This window comes from Galeopterus variegatus, unplaced genomic scaffold (genome assembly GCF_000696425.1).
Source record: "Galeopterus variegatus unplaced genomic scaffold, G_variegatus-3.0.2 Scaffold764, whole genome shotgun sequence".
Lineage (NCBI taxonomy): Eukaryota > Metazoa > Chordata > Mammalia > Dermoptera > Cynocephalidae > Galeopterus > Galeopterus variegatus.
The window spans coordinates 233,172-247,843 of record NW_007726875.1 but is presented as its reverse complement, the minus strand read 5'-3'; the positions used below and the strand labels follow the sequence as shown (position 1 = coordinate 247,843).

The 14,672-nt window shown below is 46.4% G+C and overlaps 1 protein-coding gene across 2 annotated transcripts in view; it reads left to right on the top strand.

Moving 5' to 3' along the window:
• ZNF274 (zinc finger protein 274) overlaps positions 1-13,031 on the top strand; it is a 24,220-nt gene extending 11,189 nt beyond the window's left edge. For both annotated transcript variants that reach the window (XM_008572207.1, XM_008572206.1), the window contains 4 exons: positions 6,404-6,886; positions 9,905-9,993; positions 11,207-11,333; positions 11,851-13,031. In XM_008572207.1, coding sequence (XP_008570429.1) covers positions 6,404-6,886; positions 9,905-9,993; positions 11,207-11,333; positions 11,851-12,752 — 1,601 coding nt within the window. In that variant the 3' untranslated portion in view covers positions 12,753-13,031. The remainder of the gene's footprint in view (positions 1-6,403; positions 6,887-9,904; positions 9,994-11,206; positions 11,334-11,850) is intronic.
• Positions 13,032-14,672: the final 1,641 nt, after the last annotated feature.

Genomic DNA, 14,672 nt, shown 5'->3' with positions numbered 1-14,672 from the left:
ACGCTGAGAGTCTGGAATCTTGAGTGGCTATCAAACACAGTTTTGGCTGGAATACAGTGTAGCAGAGTGTGGTCACATGCTTTGTGATCTTTTATTCAGGAACACTTTACATTCTCTGTCACCTCCTGCATATAAGGGTACTTCAGAAAGTTCTTGGAATGATTAGTATTTTTTAATTCCAATTTTCCACAAACTTTTTGAAGTATCCTCATATTTACTGTCTAGGGTCTGTGTAAATGTTGATCCTGTTATCTAGGGACAGCTTTCCTTTGCATTCATACATGGTGCCCAGGGCTAATTTCAAAACCTGAAATGCCTTAATTATTAATTGAGTAAGAAGGAAAACAAACTAAGCTTCTGAAGCAAATTTTTTTTTTTTTTGGTGGGGGGAGACCTCCAGAAGTTCTATGGAAAGAAAAAAATGAGTTTTTTTACAAAAGCAGATATAAATGAATCAGAAATAGAAAACAAAAATTATTCCAAGAGCTCATTTTCTGGGTAGACAAAACACAAAAACAACATTGATTAAACAGTGAGTAAATTAAAAGCAAGCTAAAAACCTGTACAGGAAAAAAACTGTATATTCAGCAACACATGTACTTGTTTTAATTATAGAACTTTCCACAGTTGTTACAAAGAATGAGCCAGCTCTTTATGTACTGATATGAAACAATCTGTGTATTTCTTAAAATACATATATGTGTCAATATATAAGGATATATATCAACTGTATTTCTTAAAAACATTCATACATGAGCACATAAATATGGTTGTCAGTTGATCATCACTGGAAGGATGTTGATTGCTTCCTGAGAGGGAAACTGGGTAGGAGGTTGACTTTGTTTTCACTATGTGTTCCTTCTGTTCCTTCAGAAATTTATATTAATTTTTAGAGGTGCTGCCCATAACTGTGCACACAAAGTAGAAATTGCTGTCTCCTTCCTGCTGTGTCACTGCTGTCTGGTCCAGTTCCTGACACAGCATAGGTGCTCAGTAATTACTTGTTGAGTGTAGGAATGAATAAATAAAAAGATTTTTGGAAAAGTTTTAAGTTGTCCAAATTGGTCCTAGGAGAAATGTTAATATTTACTTTTTTAGAACAAATTGACCAACTGCATCTTAGCGTTGGGCAGTGAGTGTTTCGAACTTCCTATTAATAGATTGTTTTCATGGTACATGAACGGTTCAATAACAGAACACAGGCTGGAATGTTGACAGGTTCTTTCTTATATGTAGCATTGTTCTCACCAAAGCACAAAATGAGAATGATAATGAAAAGAAGGAAATATTTGTAGCTTGTAACAATTAGCCATCTTTAAAAAACAAAAACAAAATCCTCTGGAATACTGTTACAATAATAAGAGTGTTCGTAAAGGGGACAGATTTCTAATTACTACTTTTTAAAAAATGGTACCTAAGATTAAATTATCAAGGAATGAGTAGGCCCTGTTTGAAGAAAATTATCAGTTGCTGGGATGTGGAAGACTAGACATAAGTCCCTTTTTTAAGTCCCAGCCATCAGCCTCTGGAGAAATGCTGCTGGAGCCATTTTACCAGTGGGATCGGGAATGCGAGTCCCTTACCTGGACCAGGCTGGAGAGAAGCAGGTGGGGGTACAAACCACATGTGTTCTCACCCCACGGCCTGCACTCCCAGCCACTGCTCAGGCTCCCAAGTGGGAGCTGGGAACTTTGTAGTGGAAGCAATCCTCCCATGGTAATTTATAGACAGGATACAATTACAATGCCAATGAGATTTCCTCAAATTTGGTAAATATGGGAAAGTCCAGACAGAAGGCTAAAAAGGCCCAAATGTCTTGATGAAGAAATCTTCCTTCACCAAGTCACTTAGAAGCTGTGTTGAGTTATTGCTTACGCACCTGCCATGATGCCAGATACTAGGGCTGCATCACAGCAATGAACAGGGCAGTAAGGCCCCTGCTCTTGTTGGGCCTACATTCATTTGAAGCAGCCATTAGCATGTGTGGCTGATGAAATCAAATATGAATTTACCCGTTCAATTTCTCAGTTGCACTGGCCGCCTTTCAAATGCTCATTGGCCACCTGCAGCTAGTGCTAAGTTGGACAGTGCAGATCTAGAACATTTCATTCACAGGAAGTTCCACTGGACAGTACTACTCTAGAGAGGGTGAGAGAGGTGATAAGTAAATTAATGAACCAGATACTTGGAGATGGCAATCATCGCTACAAAGAAAATGAGAGATTTCTGGAAAGGTTTTTATATTTCCAAAATTGGTCCTAGGGGAAATGTGAAAATTAACATTTTTAGCACAGATTGACCAACTGCATCTTACTACTGCCTTCGGCAAGTGAGTGTTTCTAACTAGAGGGACTGGGGAGATGTGAGTGGGCAGCAGTAGTTTAGAACTTGGCAGCTAGGTGGCTCTGAGGAGGTGACATTTGAGCTGAGGGCTGGATGGGGAAGGTGAACTAGGTGAAGATGTTGGGGGAAGACTTATCAGGCAGGAGGGTGGCAAGTGTGAATATCTCTGGATGTGAGGGTATATCTAAGGAAAAGATGGTGGCTTTGGGAAGCCCCCTTTGGTGTAAGGAGCATGAAAGAAGAGTTTGGAATCTAGCTCCTTTGTTCTCCAGTGTGGGGACCTCAGCCACCCTTGCTTTGGACAGGGTTCCTAGCCTCTCCCTCTCACAGTATGGATTTCTTTTGTGTAAGGAAAGGTTGGATGCTCACTGGGACTGTGGTGTTGTAAAACCCAAGGTCTTGAGAGTCCTTCATGGAATAGTAGCTACTGTCATTGATTCAAAGACTGGATTGGCCAGTTAGCTCACTGGGAGAGCGTGGTACTGATAACACCAAGGTCAAGGGTTTGGATCCATACCAGCCAGCTACCAAAAAAAGGGGGGAGGGGACTGACTTAAAGATGGTCAACAGTCTTTGGCATATCCTCCTCTAGGCCCTACTTTGGGGTTTTGAATGCACAAGACCTAGTTGGAAGGCTCAGTGGTCCAGTGGTCGAGACTGACTTAGAAGGCAATCCAACAGGTGCTCAGCAGAACTAAGAAGGGAGTGATGGGAAGAGAGGAGAAAGGGTGTGAGAGCGGGGAGATAGAATAGTGAGTTGCAGGTGAGGGGACACACTGCCCCATGGTAGTTCAGCTGCTGAGGTGAAAGCCTGTACTTGGATCCCCAGCCGATAGGGATTATTATGCAGTGCCACATGGGTGGGCGAAGCACAGCTGTGGCCTGGGTGGTGTGAGAATCCAGTTCCACCTCTGGCCACTAGTGAACTTAAAATTTTCTCCTCCTTGAAGTGGAGCAAATAATTTCCTAGAACAAACAGTGGTAAAGATTACCTTAAAGGGTTTGGGAGTGGTCCATGGGTTGAGATTTAGAGGACTGAAGTGCATAGAATGACTTGGACAATCATTTCCCTATCGGTTTCTGGGCTTGTGGTGAGTCTCATTCACTGCAGTGTCCTTGGTTGCATAGCACTCAGTAGGTGCTTTATAACTATGTACAGAACGTGTGTGGGACAGACGGGTTGCAGGGGGGTGGATTTGGGGGACTGCAGATTTTACCGGGCTCTCGGTGCCCTATATGACTGAGCCACAGAGTCCCTGATGTCCAAACCCAAGACTCAGAGACAGGCTCTAAAGCTTAAAACAGAAAGTTAACATTTTTGAGTGAGCATTCAATGCGAGACTCTGAGAAAGCATCTCGGTGCCCCCAAGGAGAAGAGGAGGAAGTAAATACATGATCAAGTTTAAAGGAGAAGTAAATTAGAAGTGGGATGGGGGTGGGGTAGAATAAAAATAACCCAACAGCTGTTTTCCGAGGGGGGAGCATGAAATAAAAATCTCAAGGAAACACAAAAAGAATTTTAGAAATTAGGAAGCTATGGAGAAATATTTTTGTGTCATGCACGATTAGTTAAAATGGTGTCTACGGTTCAGTATAGTTAGCTGTCAGCCCCCAGGAAGTAAAGGCTCACTTGGTGCACGTCCCACATCCTAGACACAGTCCCGTGCTGGTGAGCCTCCAGTAAATTCCCATCCCTAGCTTCCCGAGTTATTCTCAGGAAAATTTCAAGCATTCAGAGCTTTAACTGAAAGAAAATAAACAAACTGCTTTCAAGTCAAAAATTATCGGAGGGAAAGCAAACTCCCAGAATTCCTAAGAAAAAGGAAGAGAATTAAATATTATAGATAAGGGCAGATATAAATGAGTTAGGGAGGGCAAGCCCCCAAAATGAAAATAATACAAAAGCTTATTTGGGGGGAAAGAGGTTGGAAACAGGTGCTCGAACGTCCCCCAATCTTATCAAGGAGAAAAATCACTTTAAACGTAGAAAAAGTGTGACTAGCAATGGCCGAGAATCAAAAGCGTGACACAGCAGCTATATTTTGCAACTCCAGTGTGCCCCTGGTCTGCCTGGGGCTGCAAGCGTGGCCTCACCCGGCCCTGGGCCACTCCTGACCCCGAGCTGACTCACTTGTGAGCTGACTCACTTCTCCAGTCAGGCGCCAGCAGTTTGCAACACCTGTTAGGTCTGTAAACAGGAAACCGCAGAGGAGCCAAGCCTTGTAACTAACACAGGAAAGGGGGTGCGGGAGTATCCTAAGGGAGTAGGGGAGGAATTTAGAAGCTGGGGGACGAAAGGGATTAGGAATCCGAATGCTCTTGGCTTTTGGACTAAGCGCTAAGGACGGCGCTTTCCCCACCCCGCGTGTTGCAAGGAGACTTGCAGCTTGGGCTACACCTGTGCCGCACCCTTTCCTGACGCGACCCAGAACGTATCCACCACCACGGGGGGGAGAGAGCGGAGGAAACCGGACTGAGTGCCCAGCTACTTGCGTGGCGGCTGCCGTCGGTACCAAGCTGGGGCCGTCCACACGGCCTCAACATGGCGCCGCCGGAAGTCTCGCCGCGGAGGATCTTGGGAGATGTAGTTTGGTGGGCGCGTGACGGACTTCCGGACCTGGCGGGAAGTCGTCCCTACGTCTTTCCAGGGCTCGGAGGGGCCAGGGCATGGCTATGGGGAAGTTGGAACTGTTTCCGCCTTGTCGCTGGTAGGGAAAGCGAAGCATGCGGAGAAAGCGCTAACGAGAGGAATCGTCCACCCCAGCCATAACCTAACCCCTGGAACGCAGTGTCTGAAAGTCCAGCCTCTGAGCGCTGTTTAATAAGTGCAAGTAATGACAAATTTAGCAGGTTTTTGGAAGGATGCAACCACTGAGAAAAATCCAGATACGTTGGTTGTGCAAGCAGCTGGCGCTTTTTATTGATTTTTTTTTTTCTTTAATACAGCTGCAGTTACTCAACATTAGTAATTGTTTGCCCTGCTTCTTATTTCTTTACGTGGCAGGAACTTTTCTACGTTGTAATAATCACACTAAAACAAATACAGGTTTTACTGCTTACATCAGAGTTCTTCACAACTTTTTTGAACTGTGTTTCTAACACTTCTTGTATTTCCGGTACTGTGCCAACATACACCACGTTGTTCAGGGATTGTATATTGTGGAAATAAAGACCACCCAAATAAGGACAGGTGGAGGTTTACTTAGAGCTGGCTATAGCAAGGGAGTTAGATACTACCCTTTGTGTTTTGTAAAGACTTAGAGGCAATTAGTGAGTGGGGAGATTTATACATTTATAAGGGAAGGTTCTGACTGGAGGTTATTGGCTGGGAGGTGGCCAATAAAAAAGGACACTGGCAATCATTAACCAAGTCCTGACCTTTTGGGCTTGTTGCCACAGATGTAGTGTGTCAAAGTTCTATTATATATTTGGTCTGGCCATTGTCTATATATTCATTGTATTAATATCTGTCTTCATCTCTGCATAGTTCCCTCACCAGGAGTAGATTAACTGGGTGGAAGCATGGGGGCATTAGTTGCTGGGGCTTCAAGTTCATACTGATTTCCTTTCCAGGTAGAATTTTTTTCTTCTTGCTGCTATGCTGACAACCTTTCCAGGTAGAATTTTACTAACCAATTACGTCCCCCAATCTTATCAAGGAGAAAAATCACTTTAAACGTAGAAAAAGTGTGACTAGCAATGGCCGAGAATCAAAAGCGTGACACAGCAGCTATATTTTGCAACTCCAGTGTGCCCCTGGTCTGCCTGGGGCTGCAAGCGTGGCCTCACCCGGCCCTGGGACACTCCTGACCCCGAGCTGACTCACTTGTGAGCTGACTCACTTCTCCAGTCAGGCGCCAGCAGTTTGCAACACCTGTTAGGTCTGTAAACAGGAAACCGCAGAGGAGCCAAGCCTTGTAACACGTAATAACTTCGTATAGCATACATTATACGAAGTTATACGAGTGGTTTTGATCTGCATTTTCTTGGCAGGTAATGATGTTGAGAATTTTCTCATGTGCTTATTGGCCATTTGTGTTTCTCTGCTTTTGACTTACAGAATGTCTTGGGACTCAGCTGGAACCTCAATTGGATCCTCTTCCAGCTGAGAATCCCCTGATGAAGATCAAGGTTGTTGAGGTCCTCACACTGAACCAGGAGGTGGCTGGTCCTCGGAATGCCCAGATCGAGGCCCTTTATGCTGAAGGTGGGGGCATGAGTCCAGACATCCTTGGAGAACCAACCCAACAGCTGGACAAGTATACGGTTGATCCTGAGGCTGCTCACCAGAGATTCCGGCAGTTCCGTTATGAGGAGACGATGAGTCCCCAGGAGGCCTTGGCCCAACTTCGAGAGCTGTGTCATCAGTGGCTACAGCCCGAGGCTCACTCCAAGGAGCAGATCCTGGAGCTGCTGGTGCTGGAGCAGTTCCTGAGTGGACTGCCTGGGAAGCTCCGGACATGGGTGGAGTCGCAGCACCCAGAGGACTGCCAGAAGGCAGTGGCCCTGGTGGAGGATGTGACCTGGATATCTGAGGAGGAAGGTGAGTGCAGTGGAAGCTCTGTGAGGGTGTCTTGGAGGACGCTGCCCTGGTCGGGGGAGAACTCCAGGCTTCCTGGGAGGATGGGGGAAGGATTGTGCCACCACTCTGGCCAGACCAAGAACATCTATATCCCCCAAGTGTTCCTGAGTCCGAGCTGCTGAAACCCCCAGGTGGGGTATAGCAGTGCATTCTTTAGTGAGCTCAGAAATAAAGTGCTTCATTTTTTATTCCTTTGGGATCCCTGTTGTACCATGAGCCTTCTAGCACATGGTACGGGCCATGAATAAAGTGGTAACTAAGATAGGCGGGACTCCTGAGCTCACAGAGCCTGCAGTCCAGTGGGAAGAGGATTTGACAAATGAATATGCATGTGACCGTGCTGGGTCTGAGAAGAAATCAAGGCTGCTGGTGGGGCTTATGGAGGTTGAGTCTCTGCAGCTGATGTCTGGTATGGAGTGGAACTTGGCCAAGTGACGAAAGGGGGCAGAGGGATGTGCTAAGCAGAGGGAGCATCATCCGTGAGGGCCTAAGATGGAAGGGATCACAGTACATGCAAAAATCAGAAATTGGGTGGGTTTATGGTAGAAGGGAGCAGAGGGCAGGGGCACAGCTCATAGGGACCCTTGTAGGGATTTATGTGTTGTCCTAAAGCAACAGAGTGTTATTCTAAAGCAGTGGGAATCGGTCTTTGAGTTCTAGGAGCAGATGGCACAATCTGATTTGAGCTTTAAAGACTCATCAGCTTGAGCATGCAGTGGATGGTGAACAGAGGACAGGGCAAGACCAGAAGCACATTGGCCACCCTGGAGCTGTTGCCATGCCCACTGAGAGGGGTGGCAGTTTGGGTTGGAGTGACAGTGGTGGCAGGCTGGGGAGAGAACACACATATGGGATGTATATTTGGAAGTGAGTCTCCAGGAAACTTGATTTCTTTGTCAGGCTGAGTTTCATGGAGCATGGATGCTACTGCATTGCTCACCTACATTTTCCTTGTTGATGAGTGAGTGCCTAGGTGTTTCTGGAGGGAGAGAACGATTGATGTTTGAGATTGAAGAGGGGAAAGGGAAGGAATCCTGCAGGTGGGTGGTGGAATTCTAAGAGAACAGGGCTTCCTGAAGAAGCAGGTGTGGGGAGGGAGTGGGGCAGATAATAGCACAAATTTTCTGTTTCAGATGCACTGAATCTGTGGTGCTGTGATTGGCAGAATACTTGTTCCCAAGGGTGTCCATGCTCTAATTCCTGGACCCTGTGAATATGTTACCTTACGTGGCAAAAAGGATGTGATTGCAGATGTGATTAAGGATTTTGAAATGGGGAGATTATCCTGGATTGAGTGGGTCTGTTGTAATCACAAATTCTTATGAGAAGGAGTCAGGATCAAAGTCAGAGATGGAGACATAATGACAGATGTAATGATATAGGGAAGGGGCCATGAACCAAATATTCTGGATGGCTTCTAGAAGCTGGTAAAGGCAAGTAATGGGTTCTCCCCTAGAGGTTCCAAAAGGAACACAGCCCTGCTGACACCTCGGTTTTAGACCAGCGAGGGTACATACCAGACTTCTGATCTCCAGAACCATACGATAATAAATTTCTGTTAATTTGCGCCACTGGGTTTGTGGCAATTTGTTAGAGCAGCAATAGGAAACTAATACAGGTGCCAAGGAGACAGTTGAGCTCATGAGATGAAAGTCAGTGATTGATCCTGTATTTTTAACATCTCAGAGATGAGTGAAATCAGTTAGTATCACACAGGACAACAGGACAAGGTCTTCTAGGGAATTCTGCATTTTGTGGTCAGTGTGTTAGTTGAGACTCTTGGGTGTGACTGCCACGAAGCCTTGCACAGAATCACTTGAAGGAAAAGGAGAATTTATTGAAAAAGCTGTAGCGTGAACTAGTTTCAGGTACAGCTAGACCCAGGAGCTGCAATACTGTCCTCAGGACTCCTCTACCATATCTTACCTCTGCTGCCCTCCATTGGCTTCACTCATAGGCAGGCTGTCTTGCTGTGAGGCCTTCCAGTGTGAAATTTCTGCTTCCCAAGTTTTTTAACAAAAGTATCAGTGGCTTTCATCGGCCTGTGGCTCACTTGGGAGAGTGTGGTGCTGACAACACCAAGTCAAGGGTTCAGATCCCCTTACCGGTCATCTTTAAAAAAAAAAGTTTAAAAAAAATTAGTTTCATTGGCTTTGAATGTCTCTGACAACACCAAGTCAAGGGTTAAGATCCCCTTACCGGTCATCTTTAAAAAAAAAAGTTTAAAAAAAATTAGTTTCATTGGCTTTGAATGTTTGGCTATGGGCCCGTGTTCTTCCCAGATCCAATCACTGAAGAGATGGCCTGGTGGGCCAGCCTGGGTCACGTCATGTGCACCCCTTGATAGGGTGGGGTCAACATTATGGAAGCCTGTGGAGCATGTGGGGGGAACCCGTGAGGAAAGGCAGACATAAAGGACCTATGGTTGGGAGGGGCCATGGGACTGGATAGGGCTGTTGTTTTCTAGGTGGAGGAGATTTGATAAAGATCACATCAACATGGATGCATGTTCTGGGGTGGAGGGAAGTCCCACTCTCCATGCAGCAGTGAGAGGGAGGGAGGAAAGAAATAGGTGTCCAAACAGGCAGGTGCAAAGATCGGAGGCCAGAAATGAGGGTTTTGCTATTGGGGAGGAGACAGGAGCTGACTCACAGGAAGGGCTTGAACCCGAGACAGTCCTTGGAGAGGAAAGGAGTGGGACCAGGGGTCTCAGCAGTGGTGACACCAGTGCCCTGTGCACTTCAGGGTGACACATCCTGGACTGTCCAAGTATGGGTATCTGGGTACATGCTGTGAGGAGAAGCCAGAGGTAGGTGGAGCTGAACTGGTGAGAAGAAAGGGCAGGAGCAGAGACCATCACAAGGCCACAGCAGGATGCAGATGTGCGATGGCCCCACGGGTTGCAAAGACAGGTTGACCTCGCCCTGCCCAAGGGGTCACCACACCCACTGATCCCTTCGTGCTGTTGTCTCCTCTCAGTGCTGCCTGCTCAGGGCCCCGAGGTTACTGCTCAGCAAGAGGAGAAGGAGGAGGATGCAGCCATCTGTCCAGTGGTGGTGCTGCCTGAGGTGAGTAGGCAGCGTTACCCTTTCATTTTCTGGTCACAGCATCCCCAGTGAGGCAAGCTCACCCCTGAGGTGTCTTCCTCTACCCCGGATATCCCTGAGGCTTCCCACAGGCCAGGCCATTCCAAGCATCTGAGCTCTTGGTACTATGGTGGGCTCTGAAGCAACCTGAGCGTGTAGGACAGCCCTGTTCTCCAGCCACCATGGCATTATTGGAGATGGGGCACACTGACCTGGGAGTTGAGAAGGCACAAAGCAAGAGGGAAGGGCCCAACCAAGTATTTGCAGACACTTAAGTGGAACAACCACAGCCAGGGGCATGTGGACCACGTTTATATTCATTTAGAACAAGAGAGCCCTCATCCTTCAGAAATACATAGTTAGGTGTTTATGAATGAAACACTAGAATCTAGGATTTGCTTCACAATAACTCAGAGCTGGGGTATGGATGAGACAGGATTGGCCCTGTCTTGCAGACCACTGGGGCAATGGTGTGTATGTGGCATTGGTCAGGGCTATTTGCACTATGAGTGACATACTGGCTCAAGCATAGAACTTAATTTATTGGCTCTAATGTAGTTGGGGTAGGTTTCAGGCAAGGCTACATCCAGGTGCTCCCAGGAGATGGGAAGAATCTCTCTGACCAACTCGAGTCTTGTGGCTTTTCTTTCTCCCATTTTTCTTAGGCAGGTTCTGGCCCCATATGGGCAGATTGCCTCCCAGACCCAGGTAAAGTGGGGTTGGGGGGCCCTCTTCTTCCCAGAGTCCTGGTTAACGCCCCACAAAGGACCACTCATGGCACAGCCAGGGTGACTGCCCCACCCCAGGTTACCCCTGTCCACAAAGTTAAGGGTTTGGTCATCAGTTTCACCAAGTGGGGAGGCACTGTTCATAAAAGGAGAAGGCTCTCAGGAAGTTGTCAGTAAAGGGCAGGGTAGATATGGGTGTGGGTAGAATGGACGTGGTTTGCTTGTTTCACCTGTAACCCTTTGTGAAGTAGGGGCTCTGCCTCCCAGCCTGGGCTCCAGACTCCAGTTTGTGAGCATGGACCGAGGGGATCTTTTAAGGGCCTTGAGTCAGTGTTTCTGGGCAAATCCTCAAAGCAGGAGCATCCTTAGCACAGTGAGCTCTGTGGGAATGTCCCAGCTGGCCTTTCTTCTGTCTCTGTTGACAACTTCCTGACCCTTCTACTGAGCAGACACGTATGATGTTACAGGAGCCAGTGACCTTCCAGGATGTGGCCGTGGACTTCACCCGGGAGGAGTGGGGGCTGCTGGGCCCAACAGAGAGGAGTGAGTACCACGACGTGATGCTGGAGACCTTCGGGCACCTGGTATCTGTGGGTAAGGCCACACCCACTATTCCACCCCTCCCGGGGCTGGTATGCCACAGGGGCCCCAAGTTGGGGCTCTTACCTTCTCTGGGCCCAGTATTAGGACTGGGCATGTCCTCAGAGGTCCCTTGTTCCATCCAGGGCTTAACTGGAACTGTGGACCTGGAGGGTGGGAGCACTGGATAGACAGAGAGCGTGAGACCCCCATAAAAGACTGATTTACCATCCTCCTGAGGACAGGAACTTGGAGAGCTAGAAGAACACTCCCTACCCTCTCCCCATCCCTTGTTCACCAAGCTTAGTGTTGTTCTCTTTGCTGCTTCACTGTTATTCACAGTCTGTCTCCAGGTTGCAGGACTCTGCTTCCCCTCTTTGCTGCTTCATTGTTTTTCACAGTTCCCCCAGGTTGCATGACTGTACTTGGAAAAGTAATTTCTGACTTTTGAATATTTGGTTATGTGTGTTGTACAGTCAGCACTTCCTAGCACATTCTGTCTATGGTATCCACACCTTTTGGTTTCTTTCAGGGTGGGAGACTACACTGGAAACTGCAAAGTCTGACATTCCAGAGGAAGAACCAGCCCACAGCCTGAAAGAGCAAGAATTCTCAAGGGATTGTACCCAGTCCTCCACCTCCAACAATGTCTTGCAGGGTGGGGTCCCAGAAGTCCCAGATACAACATTGAAAGAAGTCAGGTTTGCTCAGGAAAAAATCCTCCCTCAGAAGGAACACTGTGAAAACCCTGAATCCCAGGCAAACACTGGTCTAGACACAAGGCAAGTTTTGCTCCAGAAAGTTCCTTCTAGAAAACGTTTGAGCAAACGTGGTTCACGGGTTAAAAACATGACACATAATTCACATGCAAAAATTCATCAGAAGAGCTGTGAAAGGGAAAAGGCCAGGGAGAAGAATGGTTATAGGAAAACCTTCGGTCGGAGTGCTCATCAGATTACATTCATAAGAATTCACAAGGGGAGCCAAGCTTGCCGATGCAGTGAATGTGGTAAAATGTTCCGGAACCCAAGATACTTTTCTGTACATAAAAAAATCCACACAGGAGAGAAGCCTTATGTATGTCAGAACTGTGGGAAAGCATTTGTTCAGAGCTCTTCCCTCACTCAGCATCTAAGAGTTCACAGTGGAGAGAGACCCTTTGAATGTAGAGTGTGTGGGAGAACCTTCAATGATCGCTCAGCCATCTCCCAGCACCTAAGGACTCACACTGGAGCTAAGCCCTACCAGTGTCAGGACTGCGGAAAAGCCTTCCGCCAGAGCTCCCACCTCATCAGGCATCAGAGAACTCACACTGGGGAGCGCCCATACATGTGCAACAAATGCGGAAAGGCCTTCACCCAAAGCTCACACCTTATCGGGCATCAGAGAACACATAGTGGGACGAAGCGCATGAAGAAACACCCAACCTCTTAGCCCTCAAGCCAGCTGAAGAAATACTGCGTTTTCAACTTGATCCTGCAGAGTAACGTGCATTGGCCTGGTTGGGATTTGGGACTGAATGTGGAAGGGAAGCATTAAGTGAGGATGTTCCTGAAGCCAAAGGACAAACGGAGACTGCCCAGCACTTAATGAGTAAGTAAAACTTGTTAGGAGTAGTTGTTAATGAATACAAGAGGTCTTCAGCAAGTCCCTGGAAAATGCGTATTATGAAAAAACTGCATGGATTGCAAAATTCCTTTGCACCAAAATAAACTTGTACTAACTTGTTATAACATGCCTGAACAGGATCTAGTTTGAGACACTAAGAATGAAAATACATCAGTTTGAAAAGAGCCCCTATTAGAGCAACATGAATTCTGCTAAAATTGAAGCAAGAACAAACATCAAATTTATGATGAAGCTTGGGTGGAAGAATGATGAAATCATTGATGCTTTACATCAGTGGGGACAGTGCCCTAAAGAAATGGCTGTTTACAACTGTATAACTTGATTTAAGAAGAGATGAAATGATGTTGTCACCTCTCGCAAGAAACTCAGAGAAACAGCTTATGGCAAGATGTGTAACGTCCCCCAAGCACTAGTGGGGACAGTGCCCTAAAGAAATGGCTGTTTACAACTGTATAACTTGATTTAAGAAGAGATGGAATGATGTTGTCACCTCTCGCAAGAAACTCAGAGAAACAGCTTATGGCAAGATGTGTAACGTCCCCCAAGCACTAACCAGCAGAATATGCTTGTAGATTTTAGCTTACATACTTTCCCAGTGTTTAGGTTTAGCTGCGCCAAGGGCAACTGCCCCTAGAGCAATCACTTTATGCTGTGCTTCAGTTCTCTTACTTACATCAAAGGCTTTAGTCCTGTGAAAGTTTTCTGGTCTTTCTTAATTTTATCATTTCTATGTGTTTTCCTAAAGGGTTGGGCTTTGGCCCCCTAAGGTAGAGGCTCTGGCCTCCTAAACTACAGGACTTTGGTACTCTACACTACAGGCTTTGTCCATCTAAGCTACAGACTTAGGCCTAGACTAAGGACTTTGATCCTCTAAACTACAGGCTTTGGTCCTGCGAAATACATGTGTTTTATTTCTATCTCATTAATGTCAATATCCTCCACAATGTTGAAGATGAAGCCTGCGGTGGTAGACCATCCACATCAATTTCTGAGGAAAAAATCTTGTCTCTGACCTAATTGAAGAGGACCAACGATTAATAGCAGAAATGGTAGCCAACATCATAGACATCTCAATTGGTTCAGCTTGCACAGTTCTGACTAAAAACTTAGAGTTGAGCAAACTTTCCACTCGATCCATGTCAAAACTGTTGCACCTAGATCAGCTGCAGACATAAGTAGCTTTCAGTAGAAATTTTAAACAAATGGGGTCAAGATCATGAAGCATTTCTTCAAAGAATTGCAACAGTAGGTGAAAAATGGCTTTACCAGTACAATCCTGAAGACAAAGCACAATCAAACCAAGAGGTAGAAGTGGTACAGTCAAGGCAAAAGCTGACTGGTCAAGAGCAGAGGTCATGGCAGTAGTTTTTTGGGCTACTCAAGGCATTTTGCTTGTTGACTTTCTGGAGGGCCAAAGAATGATAACCATATGCTTATTGTGAGAGTGTTTTTAGAAAGTTAAGTGTTAGCGGGAAAACTCCTAGGAAAGCTTCACCAGAGAGACCTTTACGATGGCAATGTTCCTTCTCATTCCTCTCATCAAACAAGGGCAATTTTGCAAGGATTTCAATGGGAAATTATTAGGTCTTCACCTTCCAGTCCTCATCTGGCTCCTTCTGACTTTGTTTCCTAATCTCAAAAAAATCTTGAAAGGGGGGCCAGCCTGTGGCTCACTTGGGAGACCATGGTGCTGATAGTGCCAAAGCCACAGGTTCAGATCCCTAT